The sequence below is a fragment of the Odontesthes bonariensis genome, chromosome 24, assembly GCF_027942865.1.
Source record: "Odontesthes bonariensis isolate fOdoBon6 chromosome 24, fOdoBon6.hap1, whole genome shotgun sequence".
Lineage (NCBI taxonomy): Eukaryota > Metazoa > Chordata > Actinopteri > Atheriniformes > Atherinopsidae > Odontesthes > Odontesthes bonariensis.
The window spans coordinates 28775215-28790557 of NC_134529.1; the positions used below are offsets into that span (position 1 = coordinate 28775215).

General features: G+C 43.2%; 1 protein-coding gene across 4 annotated transcripts in view; it reads right to left on the reverse strand.

Moving 5' to 3' along the window:
- Nucleotides 1-15343, reverse strand: part of nt5dc1 (5'-nucleotidase domain containing 1) — an 89147-nt gene that overhangs the window by 13733 nt on the left and 60071 nt on the right. For all 4 annotated transcript variants that reach the window (XR_012768793.1, XR_012768792.1, XM_075458535.1 and 1 more), the window contains exon 9: nucleotides 9054-9175. Coding sequence is in view for 2 of the 4 variants with exons in the window: in XM_075458535.1 (XP_075314650.1) it covers nucleotides 9054-9175 (122 nt within the window). In the remaining 2 variants the exon portion in view is untranslated. The remainder of the gene's footprint in view (nucleotides 1-9053; nucleotides 9176-15343) is intronic.

Consider the following 15343-nt stretch of genomic DNA (forward strand, 5'->3'; position numbering starts at 1 on the left):
AGGCTTTGCTCAGGGACATTCCAAAAGTGAAGTGCAGGCGCTCAACTCTCAAAGCTTTAAATCCCATTCCAACAGCCAGTCCTTTCTATTGGTCTCCAACGGCCGAGGAAATGAAACGCTGCTGGGAATGAAAGTGACACGAAACAGAGATGTGCAAAAAGGAAAAGGGAGCAGGGGCCACATGCACACGTACAAAAAGGCTACATGTTAACCTGTTTGTCACACACACTGTGGGATGTATAAAAAGGATTGTTGAAAGCAGTCCTGAAAATGTGAAGACAGTTAAACTTCTGGCCAAATCTATCCTCAAATTAAATCTATCCTCAAAAATTAGCATTTCATCTTTTTTATCAAATACATTTAGTAAAGCCAACATGAAAGCACAATCCCAGAGAAAATAGTTAATAAAAGGCCCTGCTGGGGGAAATAAAAACTTTCCTCATCAGAACGCCTCATGGCCAAATTACACAGAAATGTCTCCTTACAGAAATCTCCAAAAGATCATTTCCACTCCAGTTACTGAGATGTGTCTATTAAAGATGATGATTTTGTAAGCAGATACACAATAAGCTGAATCATTTCCGAGGATTGGCAGGCCAAAACACTCGTGCTGTCACCATTTACAGGAACCCTGCTGCAGTGTGGGCCCTGAGAACCTGCTGAAAACAGCTCAGCTTTCATCTCACTTTGTCCAAACCATGATCACCAGAAAACTCAACAATTTCACAGTTTACGGGACTTCTTACGTCATCTTACTGCACGGTCAGCAGGTAGCAGAGGCATTAATGACGCACAGAAGATTCATCTCTCCAGAGTGGAAAACCCTGACAAATGACAATCTTTTACTTTTCTAACATCTACCTTAAAGGTACGGTAGGAGATCCTGGATTTTGAGTCCAGCGAAGCTGCATTTTGAAAATTCACAGGTCAAAAGTCCCAACCCTTTTCTTCACTTTCCTCCCGAAGCCACGCCTCTAGAGTACATGAACGCGCACGAGCACGAAGGTGCACGAGCGCTGTTCTGACAGCAAGCATCGATCGTTGCCGTATTTAGTATATGATAACTATACGTTTAATAATGCTAGGTGCTAGCCAAGCTGGCTCTAGTTTAGCTTCCTGCCAAGCTTCTGGGCACGCGTAATTCGTTCACGGAGCAGGGTACGTGCACAGGGGGAGGGAGGGGGAGGGAGGAGCAGATTGCAGTTTGATAGACGGCATCAGAATCCAATCATCGTGAACGTTCAGTATGATTGGATAGTGTTTTTCCTGGATTGTACGTTCTAGAGGCCACTAAAACTTTTCATATTTGTGTCAAAACTTTTAATTAGTTGGTTGCAATGGGGGTGTGAAGAGTATTTCAAGCAATATGTAAAAAAATGTTCCAGAAAAAGAACCCCTACCCCACCTTTAATGATTAACTTCATTTGGTACACCATTTGAGCTTTTTACTTGTTGCAAATGTCTTTCACAGCATTAGTTACTTCATTTTATGATTTCAGCACCATGTTAGTGAAGACCCGCCCAGACTGCCAGCCCTCCACAGTCTGGGCTCGGGATGCTGCAGCTCATCAGCTGCCGTGAAGTCCAGAGGCAGAGAGACATCGGGCTAACACACTGATGTCTCTCTGCCTCTGGACTTCACAGTCTATGACATTAACAATCATTATCTGGGGTATTGTGTTCGCCTGCTGTGAGGGACCAAGCTTAAGTAAGGACAAAGGTATTCAAAAAATTAGGAACAATTTTAATTTAATAATTCAAAAATGAATAAATCCAAAAAAATCAAATATGAATAACAATTAAATCATACAAAAAACTAATTTGGGCCCAACTAAAATGAGATCAACTAATTGAACACTAACAAAACAACCAAAAACTGACCTCCAAACAAAGAACCAAAGGCTGCTTAAATAGGAACGGAGTAACCTAAATCTGCTACATGAGGGAGCATAATAAAAGGGAAAAGTTACAAAATTAGCTACAGCAAGATATAAAACAAATAAAGCAAAACTAACTTTAATTTAGCACAAATAATAAGTGAATGTTAAAGTGACAAAATTAAGGAATTAAGGCCAAATTTAACAAATAAAGCCCCCCCTCAGTCTTTTAGAAAGATTGGTATGTTCCTGGCTTAAGCCTCCAGCTGATCTGAATTAGCAGCACCTCAAAGCAGAAGAACAAGTGTAAGTAAATCATTCAAAAAATGATCTAAAATGCAAACATAGAATAAATAAATACTAACACGATGTGGTGGTGGTAAGAGCATCCACCACACCTGCTCACTGAGCTTAAATTCCATTTTTACTCATTGACGGTCTAAAAAGTAGCCTCAAACTTGAGCCTATGGTCACGTAACTTCCAGTACTCAGACTCCTGTTTGAGTCTCCCTCACATGCAGGCAGGACACGAGTGTGAGGAGAACGTGTCTCCCACAGCAGCAGCTCCAGCCTTTCTGCACCCCCCCTGTGGCAGCCTCACTCTCACTCTCTGCCAGACACTCAAATTTCCCACCACTGATGAACAACCAAACGCAACATTTGTCGGCTTCCACCTGTGTGTCATCTTCTTCTCTGGAGCAGGATTTGAAACTGCTGATTGGACAACAGCAGAGGTGTGGTTTGGTTCTTTGTATAGCAGGTAAATGCCTTGTGCATGCGTGCTCAAATAACATTCACTGAGAGTTAATAAAGTTCAGGGAGGCGTGCGCACGCTTCTGAATATTTCTACGCATACGTACTTTTTAGATTTGGTGCATGTGACCTCTTTCAATGAAAACTATGTAGTCTTTTATACATAAGGCCCCAGTTCACACGAAGACTGATCATATATATACAATGCAGAAAAATGAATACACACTTTGATCAGTTACTTTTTCAGAGTACATTAGAAATGTTAAGAAACACACAGAAGTTTTGGATCTCCTTTGTGAGATGTTTAGAATCATTTACGGATGGAAGAGAAGTTTTTGTTAAGTTGAGGAACTTCTTGAACACCTATTCCACCCAAATTAGTCAGCACAGTAATCCCTAAACCAAGTCACATGCATTTGCATTGTTCACAATTTTGTGGTGGTTGACGAAGGGACAGAAGAAGCTTCTCCAGATGAAGCTTTGACCTGAACCAGGACTGATTCCAGACTTTTAGACTTTTAGATGTCATGGCACCGCCATCCTTTCTGCTGCTGGAGCCACGTTTCTCTGGCAGATCTGTGAGCAACAGAGGAAACTTTTCTTTGGATGCTAATGGGTCATTTAGACTGTTGTTACACACAGAGCTGGTGTTATCTAATCATTGCAGTTCTGATATTAAGTGTTAAAAAACACTTCTACATCTTCATGTGCAGAGCTGCGTTTTTGGGTGTTTTAAGCAACCAATAACTTCTCATTTACAAACAGTGATCATTGCAGAGACTCTTTAAGCTTTCATTACTTGTATTACCATTCAAACTGTTAATTGCTTCTCATTGTTTCGCTTCATGGACTCACAATGCAAACATGAACTCCTCTGTGCTGGAAAGCAAAGTTCAACAACACTGTTTTATATGGGAGCTGCACAAATATACAGCCATGCACATACATTTGGCGTCATGTTGAAGAGGCCATTCAGATGCCACTTAGTGGCACAGAAATGTTGAGCTCCATCTAAAGAAAAACGGTGGGTTCAGGCAGGGGCGAGGCTAGGGTATTTTTAGTGGTGCCAAGGCACCACCGTGAGATCGCTCGGCACCCCCTGGCTCAGCACATTTTTAAAATATTATATTATGCAAAAAACTTGCTCTGCCCCTGCGCAATACTTTGGTGCGACTGGCCAATCTGGCAACCTTGTGTGTCTGGCAACCCTGCTTCAAAACGAGGCTTGTGACCAGTCCACTTATCAACTACATCTCTTCTGATTGGTTGGCACATTCACACGACTGCTTGCCGCTAGAGTTGTCTACGGCTTGGCATTTTGTTCTGGTCGTAAGCTAGCTGCTCCACACATAGAATTCTACATTTCAAGCCACAGTCTTTTGAAATGAAGAGGTCAAATTTGAATGTTGTAGGGGAAAACACTACTCAAAGCAAAACTAATACGGCTCCAAAATTGATGAATGTACTAGTTCGCCTCAATTAGTGAGAAATAATGTGCCTCTGAGCACTGGGGGCTGGGCACCCCTAAAGACCAGATCCTAAAATCGCCCCTGTAAACAGTAAACCGTGTTATCCACCGCTGTTCAAATTCACAGATGTCCCCCAAACACGCCACAGTCTGACACTTAGTGTTCCTGAGTGTTGTTGGGGCATCTGGGGCTGTCACCTGCCAGTTGGAAGGTAGCTGGTTCAATTCCTGTCTTCCCCAGACCACCTGTCAAAATGCCCCAGCACTAAACGCTGGAGGCCACGCTTCCTGCTATGAGTCCCTTGTTGGGAATGCGTGTGATAAAGAAAAAGCACTGCATGGAAGTGCTGCATGAGTGTGTGTCAGTGGGTGAAGGATGCTTACTGTCAAAGGGCTTTGAGTGCTCGACAAATGTTACATAAATACAGTCCATGTACCCCTGACCCTCCAGTAGTCAGATGATGTAACAAGGAACAGGACACACTTGTCTCAATTCAAGTAATCGGTAACTAGTTACTTTTTAGATAAGCAGTCTATTACTGTTCACATTCCACCAAAGTAACCTGCACATGTTGTTTCTGCAAAGCAAGCAGAGAGAAGGGAAGAAATTGTGGCTGCGTTTAAACCCCCCTCTGCTCCTCAGAAGGTGGTCAGGTGGCACAGGGGACACCGCTTGCCTCATGAAATATGATGCATTATTGTGAATTTGTGGGGCATGAATGATAAAAACAAGATGGTGGTGAAATACATATTGTGCCTGGGTAATAATAGAACATGTCTGTCAACAGTGATCAATGAAACTACCCTGAGATTAAAGAGCATAAACCCAAAGAATCAACAGTTAAAAAGTGCTTGTTTTTAACCACAACTGGCAACCATGACCACTTTTATCAGTCATGGAAGTTTCATCTTCTGGCATGATCGCATTTAAGCTGCAGCAACAGGTGTCATCCAATAAAACGCCTCCAAACTAACTTTGCAAAGTCACTCTTCATGCATTCTGAACAGCTTAAAAGACGTAGAGGTACTCCATCTGTTGTCAGCTCATCATTCACAGATACAGTTTAAGGAAAAGCTGAAACAAGTTTTGCATAAATGTGTTAATGATCCATTAATATGAGCCAGGTGTGTTGAATTAGGGAAACATCTAAAACATGGAGGGCAGTGGGCCCCGAGGACCGGAGCCTTTAGTGTCATACACCCTCATATTCAGGCTACAAAAGTTTTCCTCTTTCAACCAAAAGAATTCCACTAAAAGTGGAAATCCTGCTGAAGGAAACTATGATGCTCACGTAAACACTTTGTTAGTGAGTAACCTCCAGTCAAAAATAAACTGTGCCAACAAACAAAAAAATACACTTCCCCTGTTAGTAATAAGCTTTGCTAAAAACTCTTCCAATAATAATAACAGCACAGGCTGGAGGAACAGCCAGATTCTGAATCTGTATGATCGTGTGCTGTCAGCCTCAGCATGACCCTGTCTCTCTCAGCACCGTGTTCAGAGCGAACTCTAATCTTCCCTGAAAGCCCCCATTCAGCCCACCTGTTGTAAGTGCTGTCAGGTGAGAGTGGAGGAGCTGAAAACAGTGCCTGGGGTCAGCCTGGAGCTCTGTTTAAAGAAGCTCTGAGTGCAGGTTAACACTGGATTCTGCCACATCTTCTCCATGTGTGGGCGGCTAACAGAGGGGGCATTCAGCAGAGGAGTGGGAGTGGGGGGGCAGATGATGTGCATGATGACGAGCACTGCCGGCTGGATTTGGGCTTGACTGAGCATGATTTGTCATGTCAGTTTTTAACAGGTGTCATTGTTTTATTCTGTTCTTCTGTTTGATAGGAGCTGCATGAAAATGTCTTTATTCCGTATAATGTTACCAGCGGTGATGCCTGCTCCCATGGCATAGCTGTGGGTAAACCATGGAGAGTTAAAGTAATAAAAGACTATCTGTTATAAAACCTCTGTCCAACTTGTGAAGCACTCTAATGTCGGTGATATCTGTGTTAATGGCTCCAAGACTTCTGTTTTTAGTAGCCTTCAGCAAAAACCATGAGCAGCGTGTCACTCAGTGGGGTCACATGGCACTGAAAGGATCAGATTATTGGCTAAATTACAATAAGAATGAGTTGAGCAAGGGTAATTCTCCTTGGATATCTGGCGGTGAATGAATGGAATCAGAGGCACAAAGCGTGCCATACCCCGGTATGATAGGTGGCGCTGTACCCATTCCAGCTGTTGCTAATAGAGCCACTTCCTGTTGACCTCTTCACCACCAACAACAACAACAAACTCAGGCATTGGAGAAAGATGGAGAACGCAGAGCCAGATGAAGCTACGTCCCTCTACATTTGGTCTGTGATGAGCTGCTTGTTGCACAAACGCGATGCCCAACGGAGCATTCTCCATCGCGTTGTTTGTTTCTTTCTGACGGCGACAACAACAGGAATATCGTCTCCTTTGACTTCCGGGTCACGACCCCGGGAAAACATCTGGAGCATGCGCAGAACGCAAAGTCTAATTCACCACGTGCTTCAGCGTCTACAAGCAGGTTTAGAGTGACTTTCAACCCAGTTATCTCGGGGTCTGAATCCGATCGCGAGTAACTCGATCCGATCCAATTTCTTGTTAGATTCAGATGTCTACATGCGCTTAATAACTCAGTCTGATTGTAATTTAGCCAATAATCCGATCCTTTCAGTGCCATGTAACCCCACTGAGTGATGCCAGTATTCCACTAATTACTACAGTCCAAGTCTGGATTGTTATTATGATTGGGAGATTGTTTCGTTTGTTTCTGTCAATTGGAACAGCTGTAATCTCTAACAATGACATAGAATAATAGATATTAAACATGAGTAAAAGTGGTGAGCGTACTGGAACTAAGGGTTGCACAGGATCATGAGCCCACGCCACAGCTTTCTGCTGCAGACGAGCCGCAGCTTGATACTGCATCATGTCCATGAAGGAGACTCACAGTTGTACTGAAGCTCTAACACTGTGGGAACATTTCTGCTTTGCTTTCCCAAAAACTTAGTCAGGACACACTGACTTTTTTTAAAATACAATATTGATTTTGTACAATCAACAAAATGGAAAACTTATAAATGCAGAAGATGGAGAAAGATATCCATGTGCCTCCTTAGATTATCAGTTCCGTGGTGCAGAATACGTCAAATCTTTTAAGGTGTCACGGTCAGAGCATCTTTACTTCCTGTTAGAGATGATGTTGGACAGCGGCGGGTGCAGCAGATTCTCTGTGTGAACACAGAAAAGCCTTCTCTGACGCCTCTCATTGGATGGACTTCACAGTGAACTGTGGTTTTAGGTCACACTGTTCTCAGAGGCTGAAATCCTCAAAAGCAACTCTCAGATTTGATCTCAAGATGTCAGCTGACTTTGTGGTTTCTAGAGAAAAGTTTGATTGTCAAATGAAGCTAAGGTGTTTAGGTACAAAGACCAGTGGAGGGGGAGGCCCGGGTGGGACTGCAGCGCCATGCTTTTGGGCTGTTTGGCTACCAATGGAACTGACGGACTGAGCAAAGAATAAAGAGGAAAGACGAGCTCAGAGTTCTTCAGCAGAACATAAAAGCATCAGCTACAGCTGCTGACAGAAACAGATAGAACAGAAGAGTCCAAAATGATGTAGAAACACTGAGTTCATTCCAGGAAACTGATCTACAGACGAACAGTTTCAAGAAGAAAAGTTAAATATCCCTCAGAAGCTGGCTGGTGGCAGCATGTGCCAATAATTCCATGTTTATCTCAGAGAACCCGCGGTAAATTCAAACTTTCCCTTATCCCAACACCTTTCACAGAACATTGTAATAGAAAGTATAAACATGCTGAAGAAGGTGAAACGGAATGTCTGTGGCGCTAGGCGTCATTATGTCAACGATACGAGGAAGCCGACATGTGGGAACATGAAGAAAGGGTTCCTGTGGCGTCTTCCAGAGAACACAGTAAAACAGCAGGAGAAATCTGTCCAACGTGATCAAATGATAAGGCCACTATAATGACACCATGATGGAAACCACTGCTATCCACAAGAAAAGCTTTTCAGTCAGATTACATTTGTATTTGAGATTTTACAAACTGTCTCTTGAAAAATCTCAACTGCTTACATCTTACTACCAGAAATGAGGATGCAAGGCAAGATTTCCGACTGGGGAAACTACAAAGTCTCTTTAAAACATTGGCCTTGAGCTGTTGTGGAGGCTGCTGGGGAACCAAAACAATGGGCCATGACTTCCAAAGGCTTTAGATTGGACAGAAACAGAAGGAACTGTCAAAATACAGTTAACCCAAAAAAAGAGTGAAACTTTGCATTTCGTAAGAAGGCTGCATAAAAACACTAAAAATTGATTAATGAGCTGACTGTTCGCTACGTGTTGAAATACAGCTGTCATTGTAAATAAAGAAATAATGCATTTGACACAAGACATTCCAAGCTTTCCTGAAGAGTTTAAATAGGTTCCGTGTAATTAGGATTCACATGCAGCACGCTGTTGCACGAGGGAAGCCTCTTGGTTTCTGTTATTTTAATCCAGGCCTCCTCACAAATATCAGTTTACGCTCATTTCACTCATACTGTGTCAGAATATTACTTTTATGCAACACTGCCACATTGGGCTCCAGTAAAAGTGAGTCTGCCATATACGAGAGGGAAAAAGGTCTGATGTGTGTGAGGGGGAATAAGAACGGGCTGCACTGTACATGCTTTATCAGGGAAGTCCCAGCATGCTGGCACACAGCTGCCCTGTCGGTAGTCATGCCAGGAGCCGTGTTCCTCCTCTCCATCACACCAGTGTGAATCCCCCTCAGTTGATTTATCATGAAGCCCTCATCTCTTTCAGCCTCTGCCAAAAACTGAAATTGGAGTCAGCCTCAAAGTGAGCTACAGATGCCCTTCAACCAGAGGTTTGGCTGCCGACTCCCGGCATGTTCACGGGGACTGGCGTACCTTGGGCTCCGCTTTCCCCGTCATGCTCTTGAGCAGCTCGTGGAGGTGTGGCCAGTTGCCCTGGGAGTACCAGCCGGGTTTGTCCATCGACGGCAGCCCCTCGCTCTCCTCCACATCATTCACTGCAGGAGCAAAAACAGAAGGAGACAACAGTGTGATGAAGGAGCAGACGCAATGACACAGCCTCCAGTCCCCCAGACACAACTCTAACCCCACCACAGCTCACATCAGTCAGACAGCCACACTCTGAACAGCATTCACACTGAAGCTCATGACTGGTTCATGCAGGGGAGCGAGGTTACGAGAAGACTGACAAAAGTGCAATACGCAGGCAAAAGCCTCCGCCCTGGTGGAAAAAAACAATGGATGAGCTCAGTTACAAGATTTGGTGAAGTGGACAGAAAGGTTATGAACACCTGGGGTGATATTCATTGGTCTGTTGAGAATAAGATCAATACGTTTGTCACCAACCTGAGCAGGAATACCACAGGGATGAAGCATGGATGATGGAATGTGATAACATGTGTTGGGGAGATCATATTCAGAGATATCACCATGAATGTTTGTGGAAATACCAAACTACTGACAAGATGGCTCCCAGTTTCCAGAAACACAGAAGGAAAAAATCCAGCAAATCAAAATGTCAAAATCCCCAATAAATCCTTAACTTTGACCTGTTTGAGCTCTTCTCTTCATTCATTCATAAAATAAGAATAACAACTGTCCCTTTGGATTGACCCCTTTGGGGGCCACCAATAACATTATTTAGACAAACAATGAATGCTTAATTGATTGGAGCACTCTTACATTTTTTACTTGGTTGCCTCCTCAAAGGATTATCATTATTAAAGTCGTGAACTAAACACAAAGGAAGTTGAAGAAAAAATAGTCATGTAGCAAAGCTCAGGATAAACTGAAAATCTGCCCCATTCATGTTTAATACATTTCCAAAAAACTGAATTAGTTTGGAAGTGTGGATAAAATATCCTGTAGAATGTACATCCACATGCTGCTGGTACACATCAGGTCCGGCTGGATGATACTGCCATGTGTACCGCCCATGTTCTGACCATGTGGACCCTGAAAGACCGAGATGGCAGTGTCAGATGGAGACACTGGAGGATGCTTAGAAACACTCAGTCTTTGCAAGAGGAAAAACACAGTTTGTACCAGAGGGCTGGCGATCATTTGTGTCTGTGTGTTGCTGTAAATTGGGCCGATGGTTGGCACACAGAGAGTGTGCACTTGCTTCTTCTGGACCTTATTCCACAGTTCTTTTTGTAAACAGTTCTGTTTGCTGAAAGCAAGCGGATCATCAGCTTAAAAGCAGAGACTCAATTTAAACTAAGTGCTGCACTGAGACATGTTTCCTTCTGGTGGAGAAGATGACACCCAGGAATGTAAAGCAGTGATTGATGAAGCTGGCACAGACATGTTTGCAGGAATTCTTCATCATCCGGACTAAGCTGATGTGAACTCTGAGACACAAACTGCATATTGTGGCATGCATTTACTTGCCATTTGTTTGAATTACAGCAGATTCTGTAAACAGAGTTTTGCTTGTTACTTTGCTGAGCTGTCAGAGAAGCTCAGTCTTTATGGCTTCCTACTCAGTCCTGTCTTGTCCGTCTCTGTTAATATCATTTGTGGATGTGTAGATGTTTTTTCACAGCTGATGAAACAACTCATACTAATGCCACAGTGATATAACCTCTGTTTCAAACTGCTGCTTTACAGATTAAAAGACAGGAGTCTTTACCATTTCAAATGCAATCTATTTAAAAGTTCGGATATTTCAGGCTCTGTTGATTCAGTTTGGACTGTTCTCCTAACAACCATGATCATTATGCTGAAACTTTTTTGCCCCTTTACGTCTCAGTTTGACATTGGAGTTTTTGGAACTGTGCTGCTATTTGAGTGAGAACTCCTTCCAAAAAGAGGTTTTGATTTCAAGAGATGCTCGGCTGTATGCAAGCCTACTAAATAAAGTAGCTAACTTTCATTCCGGAGACAAAATGAGAGAAGTCCGTTATAAAACCAATAATAAGACTTTGAGGGAGTGCTCAGAACCATACACACCTCTCCAACTGGGTTGTATATTAAACTGTCAATAATATTACACATAGAATAGAAAATACTTTATTCACTAAATTATTTTCTAAATTCAAAATATAATATAATATATATAACATCTGTCCATACTGACTAATGACAACGTAAAAACTTGCTTTAAAATCCCTGCTGGGAATGTATGAAAGAGCTACTGACACTCTCCTTTTCAGAGCCAGTACTCAGATGCCTGACAGAGACTTGCATCTGGCTTAAAGTCTGTCCTGGTTTTCCTCAGCAGCTTCTGAGCAGTGGATCCTCTTCTTCCAGACAGATTCTGCCCAGCTTTTTCAGACTGACTTAATGGCATCTATGAACTGCAACCTTTAGGTCTCCCAACATATAATCCCTGTTGGGACTGCCACTCACCTGTCCTGAAACCACTCCAGTGTTCCTTTCCTGCCACCATTAAGCTGACTGCTTACCCTGAGACTCTTATTCCAGTCGCTGAACTCCAGAGCAGATCTGGGTGTGTTTGGCAGCATCATTTTTCACAGTCAGATCTGATCTCACTGTCCCTGCTGCAGAGGAGAATGCTGCTTAAAGTTCTGTCTCCGTTAGTCAGGATAATGTCTGCTTTTACTGCCACTTAGCAAACCCTGAGCAGACTGTCAGAAACTCAGTCAGTTACTCGAGTGGCAACCTTCTCATAACTGCTAACTGACCGTTCTGATGATGGTCATCTTTCCACCAGCTTCTCCCATCTATGCAAAAGACTGTTTGGTTCTGTTTGCTCCATCACCTCCTTATCTTGTTACTCAACTTGGCTGGTTTTAAAGTTATTTTTTCCAGCTACACTGTGCTCCTGAGAACTGTAGAAGTTTTAGAATTGGGCAGGTATATTTCCACACCTTTGTCCTGATCTGCTCTGTGTCCCGCTGTGGCCTTATTGCAGAGGTCTACAGTAGGGCTGTGGTGATACACTAATCTCACGATACGATACACGATATTCAGCCAACGATACGGTTCGATACACTTACATTATTTTCTGGGGGAAAAAGGGACAGTATGATTTGACATGAATCGTCGCTGATTGGACTGGTGGTCCGACCTTTGAACCGGAAGGATAACACCGCCAGACAAACATAAACAAACGAACAAGTCACAAACGTGAGAGCTGTGTACTTTATACAACATTTTTATTAACTAATTTATCACCGTTTTGTATAATGTGACCCCCTGGCATTGTATTGTATTACCTTAATGTTCTGTGTTTGTTTTAAAAAAATAATAATAATAAAAAATAAAATAAAATAAATTTTAAATAAAAATAAAATAAAATAAATAAATAAATAAAAATTATACTTTATCGGGAAACGAAATATCGATATATATCGCAGTATCGATAAAATTGCTCAGCCCTAGTCTACAGAGTTCTTTGGACTTCAGGCCTCTGCTTTCGTTTTGACCTGCAGCCAGAGGGGGGAGACTTTTACACACCTTTCTTAACCAGGCCCAAAAATTAAAGTAAACAGGATGCACTCGAGCAAAGTTTCTCCAACCATGTGAATACTTTCAAATGAGCGTATTTAAAAAAAAGCTGAAACAAGTCTTTACTCAAGTTATGGGTTAATATGTGTAAAAACAATGTACAACTGTAGAAGATAAATCTCAACTTAGACTAATGACTGAACATTTGAGTGGCATCTTTTCCTTGAATCAACACAAGACCCTCTGCACAGGCAGCTCTTTAAGCTGACTCAGTGCCACTTAAGACCACCAGAGTACAGACACGTTGGGTTCACACTGAGGTTAAATATGCAATAAATATTGTGGCAGCAGAGAGTGAAAGAACAGACATCAGCGCCTTGACATCTGTACACACACACTCCCACTGACAGGTGGGAAGATGCTGGAGGCACAGGAATGATTGGAATGAGGTCGACAGCTTGGAAAAGTGAAGACGCTGCAGCTGAGATACGCAGCAGCTCACATGTCTCTGGTGTTAGTGATACGTTGGTGAACGCAGTATTCTTTGTGCTACTTCTTTCTATGGTTAGGAGAGATGATGCAACACTGTTCATGACTCATGTAGTGCTGTGAAAAGCCTGAATCTGCGGTGCTGTGGATCACGTGTGTACATCTGAATTTATGAATATGGCATTTGTTGTTATTTTGTTTAAACCGTTGAAATAATTCATTTATGTTTTAAACGACAAACATTTAGTTTAAAAAATTGGAACACCTCTGTAAATAGCGTGCGCTCTGAAATGTTCATCTTTTGATATTTTTGAGAATAAAAACATAGAAGAATGCACTGATGTGCACTAAAGGATTACTCAAACATTACAAATACTCTACAGAAGCTCAGGAAAACAATAGGTGCAATAGAACAGTCCACACGCAGCATACGGCTGCTGGCTCAGTGCACTATGCCTCAGAGCTTGATGTGTTCACTGTATTTTCAAGGTGCTACAGAAAATTATTTCATACTAAGAAGATTTGAGAAACTTATGAGATCTGAGACAGAGTCTCAGTCCCATAGTAGAAATGAGCTCAGCTTTGTAAACTGCCAAACTGTTACATAGCCTGGCTATGTGCGAGGCCTACACAGCCTGGCTATGTGGGAGGCTTATATAGCCTGGCTATGTGTGAGGCTTACACAGCCTGGCTATGTGCGAGGCCTACACAGCCTGGCTATGTGTGAGGCTTACACAGCCTGGCTATGTGCGAGGCCTACACAGCCTGGCTATGTGGGAGGCTTACACAGCCTGGCTATGTGTGAGGCCTACACAGCCTGGCTATGTGCGAGGCCTACACAGCCTGGCTATGTGTGAGGCTTACACAGCCGGCTATGTGCGAGGCTTACACAGCCGGCTATGTGCGAGGCCTACACAGCCTGGCTATGTGGGAGGCTTATATAGCCTGGCTATGTGTGAGGCTTACACAGCCTGGCTATGTGCGAGGCCTACACAGCCTGGCTATGTGTGAGGCCTACACAGCCTGGCTATGTGCGAGGCCTACACAGCCTGGCTATGTGTGAGGCTTACACAGCCTGGCTATGTGCGAGGCCTACACAGCCTGGCTATGTGTGAGGCTTATATAGCCTGGCTATGTGTGAGGCTTACACAGCCTGGCTATGTGCGAGGCTTACACAGCCTGGCTATGTGCGAGGCTTACACAAACTGGCTATGTGCGAGGCTTACACAGCCTGGCTATGTGCGAGGCTTACACAGCCTGGCTATATGCGAGGCTTATATAGTCTGGCTATATTCAATTCAATTCAAATTCAAATATACTTTATTTATCCCAGAGGGAAATTAAATGTTGATGTAACTCAATTAAATCAAGGAGTTATTATAGATGCTGATGGCTGTGGGCAGGAATGATTTCCTGTAGCGGTCCGTTTTGCATCCAAACTGAAGAAGCCTTTGACTGAAGAGACTCTGTTTTCCGATAACAGTCTCATGGAGAGGATGTTCAGGGTTGTCCATAATTCTCTTGATTTTATGCAAATCCTTCTTTGCATTATTGTCTCCAGAGGTTCCACAGTCGTCCCCAGAACAGAACCAGCCTTCCTTATCAGGTTGTTGAGTCTTTTTAGGTCCCTGGTTCTGATGCTGCTGCCCCAACAGATGACGCGAGAGGAAATGACGCTCTCAACAACAGACTTGTAGAAGATCTGCAACATCTTGTTGCAAACCTTGAAGGACCTTAGCTTCCTCAAGAAGTACAGTCTGCTCTGTCCTTTCTTGTAGATTGCTTCACTGTTGTGTCTCCAGTCCAGTCTGTTGTCCACATGAACACCAAGGTATTTATATTCCTCAACCACCTCCACTTCTTCTCCCATGATGGAAACAGGGTTTGATCTGACCCTGTTTCTCCTGAAATCTACAATCATCTCCTTTGTTTTGTTAACATTCAAGATGAGATGATTGTTCCCACATCATGCCACAAAGCGGTCCACCAGCTCTCTGTACTCAGCTTCTTGTCCATCTCTGATACACCCGACCACTGCAGAGTCATCTGAATATTTCTGTAGATGACAGGAGTCTGACTTGTACTGGAAGTCTGAAGTGTACAGAGTGAAAAGGAATGGTGAGAGTACAGTCCCCTGTGGTGCTCCTGTGCTGCTGATCACCTGGTTAGACACAAGGTGTTGCAGAATCCCACAGAGCTGCTCTGCACAGGCTTTCAGGACTCGGGGGCTGACACCATCTGGACCTGCAGCCTTGTTCCGG